Source organism: Saccostrea cucullata, unplaced genomic scaffold (genome assembly GCF_032062105.1).
Source record: "Saccostrea cucullata isolate Sc308-1 unplaced genomic scaffold, CSIRO_AGI_Scuc_v1 ctg12799, whole genome shotgun sequence".
NCBI lineage: Eukaryota > Metazoa > Mollusca > Bivalvia > Ostreida > Ostreidae > Saccostrea > Saccostrea cuccullata.
Window position 1 is genome coordinate 1 of NW_026927977.1, and position 18,755 is coordinate 18,755.

At 35.1% G+C, this 18,755-nt stretch overlaps 1 protein-coding gene across 1 annotated transcript; it reads left to right on the forward strand.

The window, feature by feature from the left end:
- The first annotated feature begins 28 nt into the window (after nt 1-28).
- Nucleotides 29-18,613, forward strand: LOC134276061 (kinetochore-associated protein 1-like). Its single transcript, XM_062758341.1, has 16 exons — nt 29-70; nt 157-230; nt 959-1,160; nt 2,077-2,198; nt 2,636-2,721; nt 2,848-2,917; nt 6,038-6,165; nt 6,343-6,478; nt 7,715-7,810; nt 7,972-8,083; nt 8,315-8,378; nt 8,528-8,651; nt 8,773-8,859; nt 9,248-9,393; nt 18,029-18,131; nt 18,319-18,613. Exons 1-16 carry the CDS (start codon nt 31-33, stop codon nt 18,364-18,366), a joined length of 1,638 nt encoding a protein of 545 aa, XP_062614325.1. The 5' UTR covers nt 29-30; the 3' UTR covers nt 18,367-18,613.
- Nucleotides 18,614-18,755: the final 142 nt, after the last annotated feature.

Genomic DNA, 18,755 nt, shown 5'->3' on the forward strand with positions numbered 1-18,755 from the left:
AATTTGCAGAGTAAGTGGTTATAAACAGCTATGGTCTGTGCTAAATGGATGGTAGCTGAGCTACCACTAGGTGAGTTGATAGACATTTAGCAGAAAAAGGGGATTTATACGTGATATACATGTTGTATACTTTCTAATGCTTTGATTTTGTTTTAGGAGCAGAGAAAGTACTGGCCCTGGCTGGCTGTATGACATACGCAGAGCTTTGGTATAAATCAGTCCCTGATGATGTAAGAATACATTTCTACCACTGGAAGTCGTAATTTTTGTCTTATTGAAAATCTCCTTAAAAAATACAGTATCTGTTCCTTATAGTCATACTTCTTAAAGAATGTACGATAAAGAACTTTATTCGGTAATAACCAATATTTGCCCCCCAAATCAAACTTTGATGGAGATATATTTATTTAAGTTCTTAAACAGGGGAGTACAATGTATATGCTGACTTCAAAGCACTGAATATTTTCATAAGTAATGACGCCATATGTATGTAATGACGTCACAAACATGACGTAAATTTCAGATTTTTATGGATTTTACAGAAAAATGTACATATTTCATCGATATTTTGAGTAAAAGTCACCGAGCGCATGTGTGTTCAGGATCAATATTTTGATATAATGTGTAGAATGATAATATTAATGAAATATGTCAATATTTTTCCTGAACAAACTTGCGCTCTATAAATTTTAAAGCTAAAATTGTTGAAATTTTGTCCATTTTGTCGTCTTTCTGAAAAAGGATATGAAATCGGACTAGTTTGTGACGTCATAAAAACAAAAATTGTGAATACACTGCCTCGACACTATAATATTTTCTGTTAATGTATATTTCTCATACAATTTATTGAATTTAGCGCATTTCAGGAAGTTTTCAAAATTTGACTTTTGTGGGGGCAAATACATGTAATATACCGCATATAGTTCTTTATACAAATCTGTTTGCTTTAAATTTGTAGAATCCTACCAAAGAAAAAGCAAAGGCAGCATACAAGAAGTTCTTGGGTGCCTACCAGCGTTTGGCAACAGAGCAAATTCTGTTTGTAAACAAAGTGGGAGAGCCTGATTTAGTACAGTTGGCAGGAAACCCTGTCAAACTGATCTCCAAACTGTACGAGCACCACAGCATCACACAGACAGACCCCTCACTGCCTAGACCTGGTAACTATTTGTTATAAGATACTAATACAGTACCACAGCATCACACAGACAGACCCCTTACTGTCTAGACCTGGTAACATATGTTGTAATTATACTCTGCTCCAAGGAGAGAGGGGTATTCTGCTTTGACCTTGTGTGTCTGTCTGTCTAGATGTGTGTCTGTCTGCTACAAATTTTCACACCACAGTTTTTTCTCAGCAATTACTCATCACAAATGCTTGAAATTTTAACATACTCTGTGTTCAGTAAGGTCTTTGGTGGGATTCATTTTAAAGAAATCTAATGTCAACTTACTGTTTGTATATGCAAATATCCATACCCTAAATTTCCATTGCAGTTTTCTCAGTAAATACTCAGTCTAAATGCTTGAAATCTTACCAGCCTCTTTCTTTAGGGGTGTCATTCATGACAGCATATATATATTCACATCATAGTTGGGGGTATTACTTGTAATCATTGGATTACATACTTCTTGTTAAGATACTACAGTAAAACCTGTCTAATCCGACATGCACTGGGAGACAAATTTTGTGTCGGAATAGACAGGGTGTTGGATTGCACAGTGTTAAACAACAACGAAAATACTAAAATGGGAAAGAAATTTAACGTCGGAATTCACAGTGTGTCGGATTATTCAGGTGTCGTATTAGACAGTTTTCACTGTAATATATGTACGGTACTTAGGTGACTTACTCAACTCAAGGGTTTTTTCCAGCATTGAAACTCAAAGATACATATACATGTAATTAAATTCATTCCTTTTAAATTTCAAAAGTAAAATATCTGGTGCATTTTTTATTGGATTGGACAAAAAATGAGTACAAATTCTGTTAGATTTTTAAATTTGGATAGAAAAACTACATGTAAATGAATTAAGTGTATATTTTAAGCAATGATAGTTTTATTTTCTATGAAGATATCCATAAGGTGGCTGAGGAGATAGCTAGAGTGACCCACACTGACCTACATAAGATGAGACTGACCCTAATCAATCAATGGCTTCCTTCCTCCTCCTCAAAACTAGCTGACGGAGAGTCCGTAAGTAAAGTGTAGGGAAGTCCTCCGCAGTATGATAATCAAACTAATATAACATAAAAATCCAAATAACTGACGGGACTCTGTAAATAAAGCTTCCTCAATATTATCACATTACAATATAAAAATCTAAATAGCTGATGGAGAGTCTGTAATTAAATTTCAAGCAAACCTTCTAAAGTATATAAACAATAACATGAAAAAATAACTGTCGGGGAGTCAGTAAGTGATAATGATCAGGGAAACCCTCTCCTAGAAGTTCAAATATTTTGTAATTCCAAATTCTGAATACATCCTTTCAAGATTTTTCCTCTTCTCTTTAAAATGGTATTTTTATAAATATTTTAATATTTCGCTATAAAATTATCTGAAAAAGTGATACTTTCTTAAAAAATTAAAATTCGTATTGGAAACATAATTGTTGATGGTAACTTTTACAGACTGTGACATTTAACTTTGAGAGTCTGAAGTTGGCAGAACAAAGCATGATGAATGATGCAGAAGATGAAATCATCAACTTAAAACGGTGAGAAACTAGTATAACTTATGTCCATGAAATGAAGCATGTTCATTTGGTAATACCATGTCTGGTGAGCTGGGATAGGATCTTTAAGTGCTTAAAACTGAAGTTTTGACTTTTTCCTTTAAACAGAGTTCTGTATCTTCTTCAGCAAGGATCAGCTGAGGAGAATGTTACGTTTCTCCTTAACTTTGTATTTGAGGTGAGTTTACTTGAGTAGTTTTGATGGTACTTCATTTATAAAGCAATGATTTGTTGTATTTTATTAATTAAGTGGTGATTCTTCACCAAAATTAAGATTTTTTGTTCAACTTTGCTTGACTTTTAAAGAAGCAATACAGTAATAAAGTCATTTTGTAGATGACTTTTTATACCCCCCGCAAACGAAGTTTGGGGGGGTATATAGGAATCACCTTGTCCGTCTGATCGCACGTCTGTCTGTCTGTGCAATCGTGTCCGGTCCATATCTTTCTAACAGAGGGACATTAGAATCTACTACTCCACAAAAAGATTGCCCATGACCTAAGGGTGTGTCATGACCTTGACCCAAGGTCATTTGGGGAACTTCAAGGTCACTGGAAGAAAAATTTAATAATTCGTGTCCGGTCCATATCTTTCTTATAGATAAACTTGGTAGGTTCTCATTTCACACAAAGATTGCCCATGGCCCAAGGGTGTGTCTTGACCTTGACCCAAATTCATTTGGGGAAGTTCAAGGTCACTGGAAGAAAAATTTCATAATTCGTGTCCGGTCCTTATCTTTCTTATGGATAAACTTGGTAGGTTCTCATTTCACACAAAGATGGCTCAAGGGTGGGTCATGACCTTGACCGAAGGTCATTTGGGGAAGTTCAAGGTCACTAGAAGAATATTTTCATAATTCGTGTCCAGTCCATATCTTTCTTATGGATAAACTTGGTAGGCTCTCATTTCACACAAAGATTGCCCATGGCCCAAGGGTGGGTTATGACCTTGACCGAAGGTCATTTGGGGAAGTTCAAGGTCACTGGAAGAAAAATTTCATAATTCTTGTCCGGTCCATGTCTTTCTTATGGATAAACTTGGTAGGTTCTTCTTTCACACAAAGATGGCCCAAGGGTGTGTCATGACCTTGACCCAAGGTCATTTGGAGAAGTTCAAGGTCACTGGAAGAAAAATTTCATAATTCTTGTCTGGTCCATATCTTTCTTATGGATAAACTTGGTAGGCTCTCATTTCACATAAAGATTGCCCATGGCCCAAGGGTGTGTCATGACCTTGACCCAAGGTCATTTGGGGAAGTTCAAGGTCACTGGAAGAAAAATTTCATAATTCGTGTCCTGTCCATATCTTTCTTATGGATAAACTTGGTAGGTTTTCATTTCACTCAAAGATTGCCCATGACCAAAGGGTGTGTCATGACCTTGACCCAAGGTCATTTGGGGAACTTCAAGGTCACTGGAATAAAAATTTCATAATTCATGTTTCATACATATCTTTATTAAGGAAAAACTTACTTCTGAAAAACCCAGCGGGGGGTATTTTGTCCCGTTTGGACAGTTCTAGTTTTTATTAGCTCACCTGAGCCGAAGGCTCAAGTGAGTTTTTCTGATCAAAATTTGTCCGTTGTCTGTCGTCGGCGTTGGCGTTGTCGTAAACTTTTCACATATCCATCTTCTTCTCAAGAACCACTGGGCCAATTTCAACCAAACTTGCTACAAATAATCCTTGGGTAAAAGGGATTCAAGTTTGTTCAAATGAAGGGCCATGCCCTTTTCCAAGGGGAGATAATTATGAATTTGAGAAAAATTAATGCCATTTTTAAAAAATCTTCTTCTCAAGAATGACTGGACGAGGAAAGATGAAACTCATGTGGAATCATTCTCAGATGGTGTAGAGATTCAAGTTTGTTCAAATCATGATCCCCGGGGGTAGGGTGGGGCCAAAATGGCCGACCCAAGTTTTACATAGGAATATATAGGAAAAATCTTTAAAAATCTTCTTCTCAAGAACCACTGGGCCAGGAAAGATGAAACTCATGTGGAATCATCCTCAGGTAGTGTAGATTCAAGTTTGTTCAAATCATGACCCCCGGGGGTAGGGTGGGGCCAAAATGGCCGATCAAAGTTTCACATCGGAATATATAGGAAAAATCTTTAAAAATCTTCTTCTCAAGAACCACTGGGCCAGGAAAGATGAATCTCATGTGGAATCATCCTCAGGTAATGTAGATTCAAGTTTGTTCAAATCATGACCCCCGGGGGTAGGGTGGGGCCAAAATGGCCGATCAAAGTTTCACATCGGAATATATAGGAAGAATCTTTAAAAATCTTCTTCTCAAGAACCATTGAGACAGGAAAGATGAAACTCATGTGGAATCATCCTCAGGTACATGTATTGTAGATTCAAATTTGTTCAAATCATGATCCCCGGTGGTAGGGTGTGGCCAAAATGGCCAGTCAAAGTTTTACATAGGAATATATAGGAAAAATCTTTAAAATCTTCTTCTCAAGAACCATTGAGCCAGGATAGATGTAACTCATGTCGAATCATCCTCAGGTAGTTTAGTTTCAAATTTGTTCAAATCAGGACCCCTGGGGTAGGGTGGGGCCAAAATGGCCGATCAAAGTTTTACAAAGGAATATATAGGAAAAATCTTAAAAATCTTCTTCTCAAGAATCACTGAGCCAGGAAAGATGAAACTCATGTGGAATCATCCTCAGGTAGTGTAGATTCAAGTTTGTTCAAATCATGACCCCCAGGGGGAGGGTTGGGCCAAAATGGCCGATCAAAGTTTTACATAGGAATATATAGGAAAAATCTTCTTCTGAAGAACCATTGTGACAGGAAAGATGAAACTCTTGTGGAATCATCTCCAGGTAGTGTAGATTCAAGTTTCTTGAAATCATGACCCCCGGGGAAAGGGTTAGGCCAAATGGCCGATAAAAGTTTTAAATAGGAATATATAGGGAAACCTTTTAAAATCTTCTTTTCAAGTACTTCAAAGCCATGCTTAGTGATATTCATAGGGAATCATCCTCAGGTATTGTAGATTCTAGTTTGTTCAAATCATGACCCCCTGGGGGGTAAAATTCAAGCCCCCTCCCTCCCCCCCTCCCCGCCCTCAGTAAACTTTCAGTTCTGATCTGATATGTGCTTTTTTTCTAGCCAATTCCTCAGGTGAGCGATGTGGCCCCTGGGCCTCTTGTTCTACATGTAGTGTACAGGTAGGACTTTATTTAGGCAAAATTATATTCCATAAAATTCTATCCAAATCTCTTTCTGGGATTTTGAAGTCAGGCATTTTATATAAGCGTAATCTTATTTGTATCCTTTATCCTAGAATCAGAATACAGGAGAAATGACTTCAGTTACCAACATGTGTAAGATGCGAGCCTTACATTGCTTGCTGGAATTACGTCAAGACGAGATTGTTCAGAAAATGTGCGGTCGTAGTATTGAGGACCTTAGGTAAACAAATTCATAACTTGTTTTATGAAGAATTTAACTTTGACTGTGAATGCTAAATGGATCTTTACTTTTGGAAAACTTGTATGTAGAGTGTATTGGCTTTATTTTGTACGCTTTATTGTTTTTCTTTTCAAGTTATTTTCTCTAAATACATGTATCTCCATATTGTTTATCCAGGACCCTGCTGAAGACGACCAGTTACCTGATAGCCCTGGAGAAGCTCCACATACTGCACTCGGTGGAGACGTTTGAATCCTCCAACAAGGAGGGGCTGATCAAGGGAATCTGGAGAAACCACAGTCATCAGAAGTCTGTAAGTCATTAACCACAGTCACCAGAAATCTGTAAGTCATTAATCACAGTCACCAGAAATCTGTAAGTCATTAATCACAGTCACCAGAAATCTGTAAGTCATTAATCACAGTCACCAGAAATCTGTAAGTCATTAATCACAGTCATCAGAAATCTGTAAGTCATTAACCACAGTCATCAGAAATCTGTAAGTCATTAATCACAGTCATCAGAAATCTGTAAGTCATTAATCACAGTCACCAGAAATCTGTAAGTTATTAACCACAGTCACCAGAAATCTGTAAGTCATTAACCACAGTCTTCAGAAATCTGTAAGTCATTAACCACAGTCACCAGAAATCTGTAAATCATTAACCACAGTCACCAGAAATCTATAAGTCACTGATCAAAGATAGAACCACAGTCATCAGAAATCTGTAAGTCACTGATCAAAGATAGAACCACAGTCATCAGAAATATGTAAGTCACTGATCAAAGATAGAACCACAGTCATCAGAAGTATGTAAGTCACTGATCAAAGATAGAACCACAGTCATCAGAAATCTGTAAGTCATAAAATCTGTAAGTCAATGATCAAAGATAGATCCACAGTCATCAGAAATCTGTAAGTCATAAAATCTGTAAGTCACTGATCAAAGATAGATCCACAGTCATCAGAAATCTGTAAGTCATAAAATCTGTAAGTCACTGATCAAAGATAGAACCACAGTCATCAGAAATCTGTAAGTCACTGATCAAAGATAGAACCACAGTCATCAGAAATCTGTAAGTCACTGATCAAAGATAGAATCACAGTCATCAAAAATCTGTAAGTCATTGTAGTTGGAGGTAGGGAGGGTGTTTAATAGGCTTCAACAGTTTTATTGCCAATTTTTTCATAGGTGCCAGAAATATTAGTAGACCTTTCTAGATAAGATAAATACAAAGTGCTTATTCACAATAGTCCAGCATTTATTGCAGATTGATATCTGAACTCTCTTCATAATCATGCTAATATTCTTAATTTATTCAAGAAAAAGTAAGTATTAAAATAAGAAATGTGGATCTTACTTGATCTACATTTTGAATTCATTCATTGAGATGAATTTCTGATTTTCGTAACGTACATTTATCATAGGCATTGTCAAACCATGAGTTGACAGACTTTAATCCACAGAGGATTTTTTTATTCTATAAAATTGATAACTTTTACAACTAAGAAGTGAAATATCATTTCTGCATTATTTATCATTTTCAGGCCTGTATGCTGGTAGCTGCCCTGTGTCTGGACTACAAAGTTTATGATGTTCAGATCTGGAATGGAGTATTACAACAGCTTGTTCACTTTGGTTTGGTATTCATTTTACATCAAATCAGTGTACATGTACATATGAAAATTCAAATCAAAATATACATGTATATTTCATAAAATAAACTCTAGAGTTTCAGGTAGTTTTAATGTGGAACCACTAAGTTTTATATTGTGTTTAAGTAATCAAACAATTTCTTTTTCAGATGGATCAGCTAGAGTATGTGTTGGGACGACTGAATGCAGCACCAGAAGTCTGGCAAACTCCTATGTTCTCAAGAGCTTGGCAAACAATGGTCGTCACACCACTTACAAAAGGTTAAATGCTAATATATCATAATATAAACAGGTATAAAAATTTGAGAGTGATTTGTTCAATTCAGTAAAAACATTTATTCTGTGAGAGACTTTAGTTACTGCATGTACTTATACTTACCAGGTAACTGTCTTAATAATGGATTTTGCCACAGAAATATAAACTATGGGTACGTGACACAAGGAATGATTGTCTTTGAATTGGATTTACATACATGTGTTGATTATTTTCAGTGGTTGCCCCATTAACAGAGGAGCAATTAGACACTTGTGTTCACATCTTCAATTTGATAATCAGGTAATCTTTTTTTTTTTCGAAAAATACCATATACAGGGTGTATATCACAGATATGTGACATATATTGTGAAACACCCTGTACATGTACTGTACACGTACTCTGTGTATGACAAATAGCATGTTATTATGAGTATACTCCTTTCCAACAGGTGCCCTGTGCTGAGTGACACTAACATTATATCTGTGGTGAGACAGCAGTACCTGAAGCTAGAGCTCCCTCTGTGTGCATTGGCTAGTGTGTTAATGTCAGACAACTCTCTACAGGAACGGCAGGTAACCGAAGTAAAGAGTTCAGTCAAGGTTTTAAAAATTAAAACAGAATGAAAAATTATATACTGTAAAAATAACAAATTAACCTGAAATAATGTTGGTAAATTTGACCTCAATATTTTAGGAGATTTTAAATCGGCACAGACTGGGTTTACTGAAAGACTGTGATAGACTGATGAAACATGGAATGATGGCTGTAGAAATCAAAAAGGTAGAGCTAAATATCTTACATTTATCTGAAGTGTTTAATGATTAACTGACAATTTTTTTTTTGTTTAATGACGGTGATATCGATTTATCTTGCGTGATAAAATTATCAAGCAAATTGATTTATCATCATCATGAAACCAAAAAATCTGACAGTTAATAATCCTTTTATTTTTCTGTCAGCAAATCCACGCGCTCTAAGCTTCACTTCTATTTCCATTTTTCCCGCCCCGCATGACATTTTAACCATGCTTATCGATGAACCAGTGCATTTATGTTTTATTAAAATACTTTTGTAATTTTATCTTGGACAAAGACATTGGAAATGTAAATCATGGCATCAATGTATTCCACTGACTCAGTCTTGCCTACAGTAAAGAGTTTCTTTTTAGGTGGAGGAAGCAGTATTTCTCTACCTCCTTGACACAGAAGATTTCCAAGAAATCTCCGAATCCCCATTATCCAAGTCCTTCTTTAAGTTTGCTGTAGAACATAACAACATAGATGGTATTCTTCAGTTTGCAGTCAGGCATCAAAAGTGAGTGGAAAATGTATTTGTTATGATCATTTGATGCATGTATTTAATCAAGAGACGTACATTAAAGTATGTGATTTATGCACAATGCTGAATTTCTCAAGACACATGACCTACTCAATCTCTGACAGCATTACCAATACATATAGATAAAATCTGGCATCTCAGAATTGGTAACTGGTTCAATTTTCATTATTTAAAAATTCTTTTAAAAGTTTAAAAATATTCAAGTTATATGAATGAACATTTAGTTCATTTAGATATAATGTTGATTTCTGATAGGGGGTTCAGGTATAAATTTTTGATGAGATATATTTGAATTTATTTATCCAAACACAACAGAATATAATTAAGAGTTCCAAAAATTTTATTAACAATACTATTTAATATTTTACAAATTTGCCTTGAGGGCTCATGCAGCTTATACAAGAGAGATTAAGTCAATCTCCCAGCATTAGAACCAGGTACTAGTTACATAACTGTAGTTGTTTACTCTGACAGTCCGATGACCATCTTCCTAAAGTTTTAATAAGATGGTCTTCTATCCTAGCTGATGCAGCAGATGTTGCTGCACCGATACGAAATGAGTGACCACTGTATTTCTCTGAATCAAAACCTAGAACTTTTAAGATATACTGCAAGTGTTCAATAAAGTATGATCTTGTTACAGGTAGATTATCTTCTGTAACGAAAAGAGCTTCTTTAGGTCCAGCAAAGCAGAATTTTCTCACCTGCATGTATTTACACATAGATTTTACTGGGCATACCTTTGTGTCATTTGAGTATAATACAATACTTGAACCCTTGTGAAAATGATCTGTTTTAGAAGTCTTCAAAAATATCTTAACGCAATCTTCGTGAATTTGAACATCTTCACAGCATAAATGACAGCATGGATCAAATTTCTGTTGTATTGTCAGTTCACCACAACGGAAAAATCCGAAAAAAGCTGTTACATACATAGCTTCTAACAAAACATTGGTATAATATTTAAACATGCAATTCCTCAAAACTGTACAAATTCTTTGCAGTATGTGAGCTGTAATAGGCAATCTGACCCTATTTTTAAATTGATCTTTACTTTGCACTTTTCTAATTGCATTTAAAATTAACTTCAATCGTTCCATTGAGTGACATTTAGACTGAAAAGGGTTTGGAATTCCCATTTCTAAAAACATGTATCTGATTCCACACAAATATAATCTTATTGTAGAAAATTTAAGCAACAAGTTATGTTGGCAATATGCAACAAAATGTACAAGTATATCTTCATATATAGGTGGACATTTAACATCATAAAAAACACCATGTATTGTAAGAAAATGTTTATATGTCTCAAAACCTTGTTTGTAAGTTAATCTTGTTCTTTCTGTCACGGAATTGTTCATCAGTTTTTGAACCACTTGTCCGAGTTCCAAATTACTTCTGATACCGGTGGGCAGACCATCGGATTCTTCTCTGCTTGAGGAGCCGCCTGCCTGAACTTCTCCAGCTGTAAGCGAGACAAAGAGTCAGCTATAATGTTTTTAATTCCTGATACATGTTCGCTATAAATGTCAAAGTTATAAATAGCAGCACAAAAGCATAGAGTTCTCATCAAAGATGATGTTTGTAGATCTGAGGATCGACGTTTCCGGATAATATCTACAACTGCAGCATTATCACAATGGAAAAGAATCCTTTTCCCTTTCCAGTCCTTCCCCCAAATAATAGCTGCAACGACAATAGGATATAATTCGAGAAAAGCCATGGACGGAGATTGTTTATGAGTATTAAGTTCCTTTGGCCACTTTTCTGCAAACCATTTTCCTCTGTAATATCCCCCGAATCCTACTGTAGATGAGGCATCGGTATACAATTCCATGTCTGCGTTACTTATCAGCTTGGATTCATAAAACACTGATACACCATTCCAATGCTTTAAAAAATGTAACCACATCTGTAGGTCTTCCTTGCTAGCTTGTGTAAACTTAACGTAATAATGAAGTTTCTCTACCTTTGTAGACAATTGGATAAGATAAGAAGTGAAAGCTCTCCCAGGTAACACAACTCTCGCTGCAAAGTTAAAGTGTCCTAGTAACTGCAGTAATTGTCTCTTCGTCACTGAAGATTGTTTCAGGAAATCCATTATGAAATTACATATCCGTGTGATTTTTTCCTGGGGTAAGCGTGCTTCCATTTTTTCACTATCAAGGATGATTCCTAAGTATTCCAGTTCCGTTGTAGGACCCACTGTTTTCTTCAATGATAATGGTATGTTGAGTCTTTTAAATAAAGTGCACAACAAAGCCATGGTCCTTTCTCCAATCACGTCAGGTTTGTCAATGGTAAGAAAATCATCTAACAAATGAAAAATATTTTCGATTCCATAATTGTTTTTTGCAATCCAGCAAATGGCTTGTGATAAATGATCAAATATTTTCGGTGAACTTCTACTTCCAAATGGTAATCTAACGAAGTAGTAGAACAGATTTTTCCATTTCACACACAACATAGGCCAAAATCTTGGAGCAACTGGTATCAGCTTAAATGCATCACATATGTCTGTTTTGCACATGATAGCACCTTTTCCCAATTCTTTAATTCTTGTTATTGCATCATCTATTCTAACATATTTCAAGGAGCATTTTTCTTTGTCAATCAAATTATTTACACTGTCAACTTCTTCATTATCATGTGGTGAAGATAAATCCAAAATAAGGTGTTTTTTCCCGGAGTATTTACCCGTAGCCAATCCTAATGGACTTACTCTGTATTTTGAAAAATCGAGTGTTTGGAACGGTCCTTTCACAAATCCTTTCTGAACTTCTGTTTTTAAAAGTTCATCAACTGTATCTGGGTTTTCCCTAGCTGACTGTAAATTCCTACACTCATATGAATTATCAAGGCTTGTACTATCACCCATAAAAATATCAAATCCATTACGTAGTCCACCAATTAAATAATCAACAAATTCTCTGTCTGGGTGATTACATAATTCAAACTCTAGTCTTTCTATATTAACTGGTGTAGTGGCTTTAAATTCATCCCTTTCTTGTTTTTCTAGTCACTGTGGAGTTTTTTGTTTCTTTGTTTTATCATCTAGCATCAAATTTGTGGTCGTGGTCTTCTCGGCGTTTAAATTCGGACACTTTAGTTTTCCGTGAGAAGTAGACGTGCATTGAGCACATACATGTGTTCTTCTGCAGTATGGTACGGTACATCTGTTTGAATTGTAGTTGTTGCAAATTTGCCTACCTTCATGAAAGGCTATATTCCTATCATACTTGTCCTTTCTTTGATAGCTCTGGTAACTTCGTTGATGTTTGTTGTCATCTGAATTTTCAACGCACATACTAGATGTATGGGTGGTCGAGGAGCAAATATTACACTTGCTGACTTCAGCACCTGCTACTACACGCTTCAATATTTCATCGTCTCCTTTGCTCCAGTTTATTAGAACATTGTTCTGTTTTAGGGCAATGGCACATTTGGCAGCAAACAATTTGTGATACTCAAAAAATTTTGTTGGCCAAACATTGTGTACCTCTATAATATGTGCCAAGTACATGTCCAGTTCCTCTTGTCTCCAAGGGTATGTGGCACACATTATCCGTTTGTATCTACTGAAAGCAGTGACAAACTCGCTCATGTTTAAATTTCTATTTAGTCTTTTATCAGTTTTCTCCTGTTCCTTTTTGGGAGTCTCATAAGCTGGTATCAGGAGCGTGCACATATTTACATCTTCACCTCGTAGTATTTTTTTCCGGATATCGGCGGAGACCAGATCCACATGGCCTACATCTTTCGATGGGACCCCTATGCTTGAGTGCTCACTAATATTAACTGAATTTATCGTACCTGAAGCTGAATCCGTGTGAACTTGAGCAGCATATTTCTTAAGAGGGTTATCGTCCTCCTTCTCTGCGTCTTTCTTGTTCTCTTTCGCTAATAACGTATTAACCGTCTGTTGCAAAGCTGCGCATGATTGAGCCATACTTTGCAAAGTCTGTAGTAGAACACCATCGTTATTTGTATTCGTAACTGTACTTTCGCCCAATGATTGTAGGGGGACGCCATTGTTTGTTGCGTCACTTCCGCCCAATGATCCTTCATGCGAGTTTTCGCGCCGTTCTGTTACATCACCTTTGTTTATGTTTTCATTGTAAAGCTGTCGCAAAGTTGAGGCATTGAATCCCTTCGGAACTTGAATTCCTAATTGAGTCAGTCTTTCCCTTAATTGGGCAACAGTCCAATTCAAGGGATTGTCCATGTCAAGAAGTGTAGCACTGCTTTCTACGGCAGAAGTTGAAACCACCTGAACAGGCCTTTGCCTTGTCGCATTTCTCCTTGCAGCCCTCGGCATACTGAACTATTCACAAATTCGAATTTACTTAATATCACCGTGTTGCTATCTTAAAATGCAGACAATCCAGTATTTAAAACTATGAATTTATTAATAAGTCAACACACATCGATAGGTACACAGGTTTCATATTGCACATGTCTAATTATTAGTAGATAGAAATATCCAAACATAAAATGCGTCAAAGTAAATCCGAAAGCAAATGTTCCTGAATTAGTCACATTTATCACATAGTCCAAACAGTAATAATAAAGAAGGATTAGTATAATTACTGAACTGGAAAAATATAAACATCAACACTGCAGGCACGCTAACTTCAGCTAATAGAGAAATCCTATTGGTTAATTTTATCACGTGGTTTACACGAGGTACAAAAGGGACACTGTTTTATGCATAATAATGATATTGTATTTGGAAAATAAACAATGATTATATACATAATCAAAATTAAATATATTCTAGCACCAACACGGAAACATTAAGAAATATAAAAAACTTTACTTGGTGAAAAAATTCCAAGTAGAACAGAAGTTATGAAATTATCAATGTAGTGAGTACTGCTGTTTTATGTAAGAAAATTTAACTATTAAAGAGTACCTATTGATGGCACATAAAAGGAAGAAAAATCTGTTATATCTAGGTAGTTTTTTAGCTCACCTCAACAAAGTTGGGGGAGCTTATGTAATACCCTCGGTGTCGGTGTCGGCGTCCCAGGTTAAGGTTAAGTTTTTTGGAGCAGTTTTCTTTTTAAGTACTTCTATGTCCTATATTGATTAGACATGTACGGAAGATGCTTCCAGTGTGTTTCATTGTACCAGTCAAAGTTTCAGATGCTGCAATTTCAGCAAAGGAATGACCAGGTTAATGTTTTTGGAGCAGGTTAACATTTTTGGTGCAGTTTTTGGTGTACGTCTCATTTCCAAGGAACTATAAGACCTATGTTGACCAAACTTGCATAGATGATACATCTAAAGATGCACATTAACAGGCTTGCTTCGTATGCTGAATCTGACCTACATTTTCCGGTTGAGTGAACAGGTTAATGTTTTTGGTGCAGGTTTTATTTCCTAGTAACTATAAGCCATATGTTGACCAAACTTGCACGGATGATACATCTAAGGATGTACACTACCAGACTTGTTTCAGATGTTGAATCTGACCTACATTTTCCAGTTGAGTGAACAGGTTAATGTTTTTGATGCAGGTCTCATTTCCAAGTAACTATAAGTCCTATGTTGACCAAACTTGCATGGATGATACATCTAAGGATGCACATTACCAGGCTTGCTTCAGATACTGAATCTGACCTACATTTTCTGGTTGAGTGAACATGTTAATGTTTTTGGTGCAGGTCTCATTTCCAAGTAACTATAAGTCCTATGTTGACCAAACTTGCACGGATGATACATCTAAGGATGCACATTACCAGGCTTGCTTCAGATGCTGAATCTGACCTCTATTTTTCGGATGAGTGAACATGCAAAAAGTTTTTGGAGCAGGTTTCATTCCAGGTTACAATGAGCCTTATAATGACTAAACTTCTATGGATGATACATCTTAGGATGCATAGTACCAAACTTGCTTCAGATGTTTCTGGATGAGTGAAGAGGTTAAATTTTTATACAGGTTTCATTTCTAACAAACTATTAGCCCTATGTTGTGCAAACTCGCTTGGATGATACTAATGAATTTGCTCCGGATGCTGAATTTGACATACATTTTCCAGATAATAGACCAGGTAAAAGTTATGGGTGCAGGTCTATTACCATGATTACCAAGAAACTATAAGGGCTTATATAAACCAAACTTGCCCAATTGATGAATCAAGGGATGAGAACTCTCAAACTTGATTCAGATGCTGGATTTTAATCACATTTTCATGATGAAGAACTAGTTTGAAGTTCTTATATAGGTCTATTCCAAAGTATCAGATCAAAATTGCATAAATTTTGCATTTTTGGGTGTACACTTTTTGTTGGATAATTGTGTGATTTTGCCTTACTTAAAGACAACATTCGTTGAGGTGAGCTCTGTAATCTCTGATTACCTATGTTTAAGTAAAGAGTCTAATTTCGTTTGGAAGTATGGCAAACTATATATTTTCGGAAAGATCTATGCAAGGTCTAATTTTCTGTTTCCATGCCAGCTAAAAAATATCCAAGATGGCAGCAAAATATCCAATATGGCCGTCAAAAGTGAAAATGGCCGATACAGTCTTTTTGGTAAAATGCTTTCAAAATCTTGTAAGTTTGGAATAATAATGAAAGAAGTCGGTTCACTTTATGCATAAAATGGCCCTGTAGATATACCAATTAATTGATCAACATTTGATTTTCTATTTGAAGCATTAAAATAAAATAGAGACTTGGTGCTTTTATATCCTATGAAAAAAGTTCTTCTAGAAGTCTAGGTCTAGGAGAACTGGCTTTATGAAATTGCAGTGTTCTTGAATTGTTAGGTAAACAGGTATAATTGAGTACTTTCAGTGAAGAAAAATAATATGAGCGCACTCTCTGATCTAAAAAATAAAACATGTCCATTAATCCTCAGAAACAGTTCTATCATTTACTAGTTGCATATTTTAGATCAGAGGTTGCGCTCTATATTAAATATTAAAAAAATAGCTTTAAAAATTGGCCGTTTTTGTAGACTTTTTCAGAATATGAGGAAATTGACGCATTTCGTGACGTCATAATGCATTGACTAGCCAGAAAATGACGTCATTTTTGATAGATATGCAGTCACCAAAGATCTAAGTGATATTTAATGCAATGTTAACTAAAACAATGCAGTTTCAGTTTTTTAGAAATTCACAGGGCCAAATAAGGCAAAAGTGAACCTTGTTCTTTTATTAATTCTTTACAATTTATTACTTTTAAAAGATTTATAAAAATAGTTATCTAAATTAAATATGCTCACTAAAAGTCAGAGTTCTGTCTAGACATCACAAAGCAGATCAAGGCTGTCAATATTATGAAAATGGCAAAGATTGGGAAAAAAGAATTCACTACACTTAATTCACAACTTTATTTTAAATTTGTATAGATCTTTAAAATACATAATATCAAATTTTCGGTATCAATCAATAATTGTATATATTCAGTCTAAACTATCCATGCTTCCTGGACAAGTCGAGTGTTAAGTTTATCCCAGACATCTGCTACTACGGCGGGTACCATAATCATGATATGGAATGATTCTTGCATTTTCACGAAGTCTGACTGTGTATACCTGGTACTCACTGAAAAAAATAAATAACCACAAAGTACCATATGCATGTTCACAAAAAAAAAAAATTATAAATACATGTATTTTTATAGTTAGATTAATAAGACAATAAATAAACATTTTCTTTTATCACATTAGAAATTCGGGTTATTGCGTTATTATACAGTACATTTATATGTATGTCAGAATCTAGAGGAAATCCTGGCAACAAAATCAAATTTGTACCATTATAGGTCCCTGTTTAGGTGTATTAGGAAATGAGAATATTTTTCAATAAGTCGATCCTAATATTATTTAATGTCACATTCCCATTTTCTCTTGTGGTTGTACGAAACAAAAAATGTGCATGAATTTAAAGGTACATAGAAACTGTTCAAATTTTGCGTGGAGGGTGATGACTTTTGAATGGAATTATTTTCTGAAATTATTACAGACCCACAATATTCAGATAGGAAATTTTCTCAGCTTTCTAATAGTGTATGTTGCATAAAAATATTTTGAATACTTACTGTAGTAAAATTGACCTCTTTCCTTCGAAACGAAAATACATAAACTTCTGCAGATTGCATTGAAATGCAACATTAACCATGTTGATCTTCAAAATGTAAGCTTTCCTGTGATAGGTCCATGTCGTTAATTCCTTAAAAAATCTCCTCCCGGAAAGCCAATCAAAATGACGCTATCAACGTCGCGGAGACAAAATTACAGTGCCATGCATCAAAGGGGAAACCCCGTATCCAATTTTAGCACAACTTCGACCAGGTTAATTTTTAATGCAGACTTTTCAGAATGACCTAATACACACACCATACGAAAGTTCAAACAATGTAGAAAAAAATCATTATATTTAATTTCTAGATAAATATGAATAATTATGCAAAAATTACGTTTATAAACAACAATAAATTGTGTTTAAATGGCACGATAACATAGGTAAGTCGGGTTACCTGAACCCCCTATTTCTGAAAATAAAATTTGAGTCACCTGCTTGTTGTGTCATAGATAACTAGCTTTAATAAGCTTTGCAGATGCTGAGTTTTGAATGGAATTGTATTTTACTTTCAGAATAAAAGAAGCAGCCTCCTTGTTGGGCATGTTATGTTCCCGGAATGCTCTCCTGGCTAAAAGACTGGAATCTTACAGGAGCGATTCTATATTTATGCTTAAGGTAAAATAACTTTTATCAAGTAGAAAATATCTTATCAGAAGTAAAACATGAGTGATAGTGTATTTTAAAAGATTATATTTATAAGTGATATAGTTTGTATTGTTGAATTGCATTTAATCTTTAACCACAATATATAATAATGTTTTTTGTGTATTCCTTTATCAAGTTTTACTAAATTTTTTTCTAGAAATATTTGGAACTACAAGGTCATCAGGAGGTGAGCGAAATGATTTAGAAATTTTGGAAAATCATGAGGGAAAAAACTACAGCTTAAACCGATAATGGTGTGCATTACTGCAAAAATCTGCAATATAAACACATATTCTACATGAAAACGAGGGGAATATTTCTTTGCAAAATGTCCTTGGAATAAAAGTAGTGATACTACATGTATATTAGCAGATAAAATTTTTGTCAATGACAAAATGTGTTAAATTGAAATCTTGACATTAATATATTTGAATGTTATTTTTTAACACACTGTTGTGTCTAATGGGGTTTATAATCATTTAAATTATTCATTTATGCCATCATGCATATATTTATATTGACATTGAAAAGCGTATGGATAAAGCAATGAATCACTTGCTAATTATTCTCTTTTTTCCATGTATAACAAAGAAT

What these genes read in the sequence shown, in the direction of transcription:
- LOC134276061 (XM_062758341.1), top strand. Translation starts at nt 31, where the DNA reads ATGGTCTGTGCTAAATGGATGGTAGCTGAGCTACCACTAG. An exon ending in GGTAGCTGAGCTACCACTAG is followed by an intron (nt 71 to 156) that starts GTGAGTTGATAG and finishes ATTTTGTTTTAG; the next exon opens with GAGCAGAGAAAGTACTGGCC. An exon ending in CCCCTCACTGCCTAGACCTG is followed by an intron (nt 1,161 to 2,076) that starts GTAACTATTTGT and finishes TTTTCTATGAAG; the next exon opens with ATATCCATAAGGTGGCTGAG.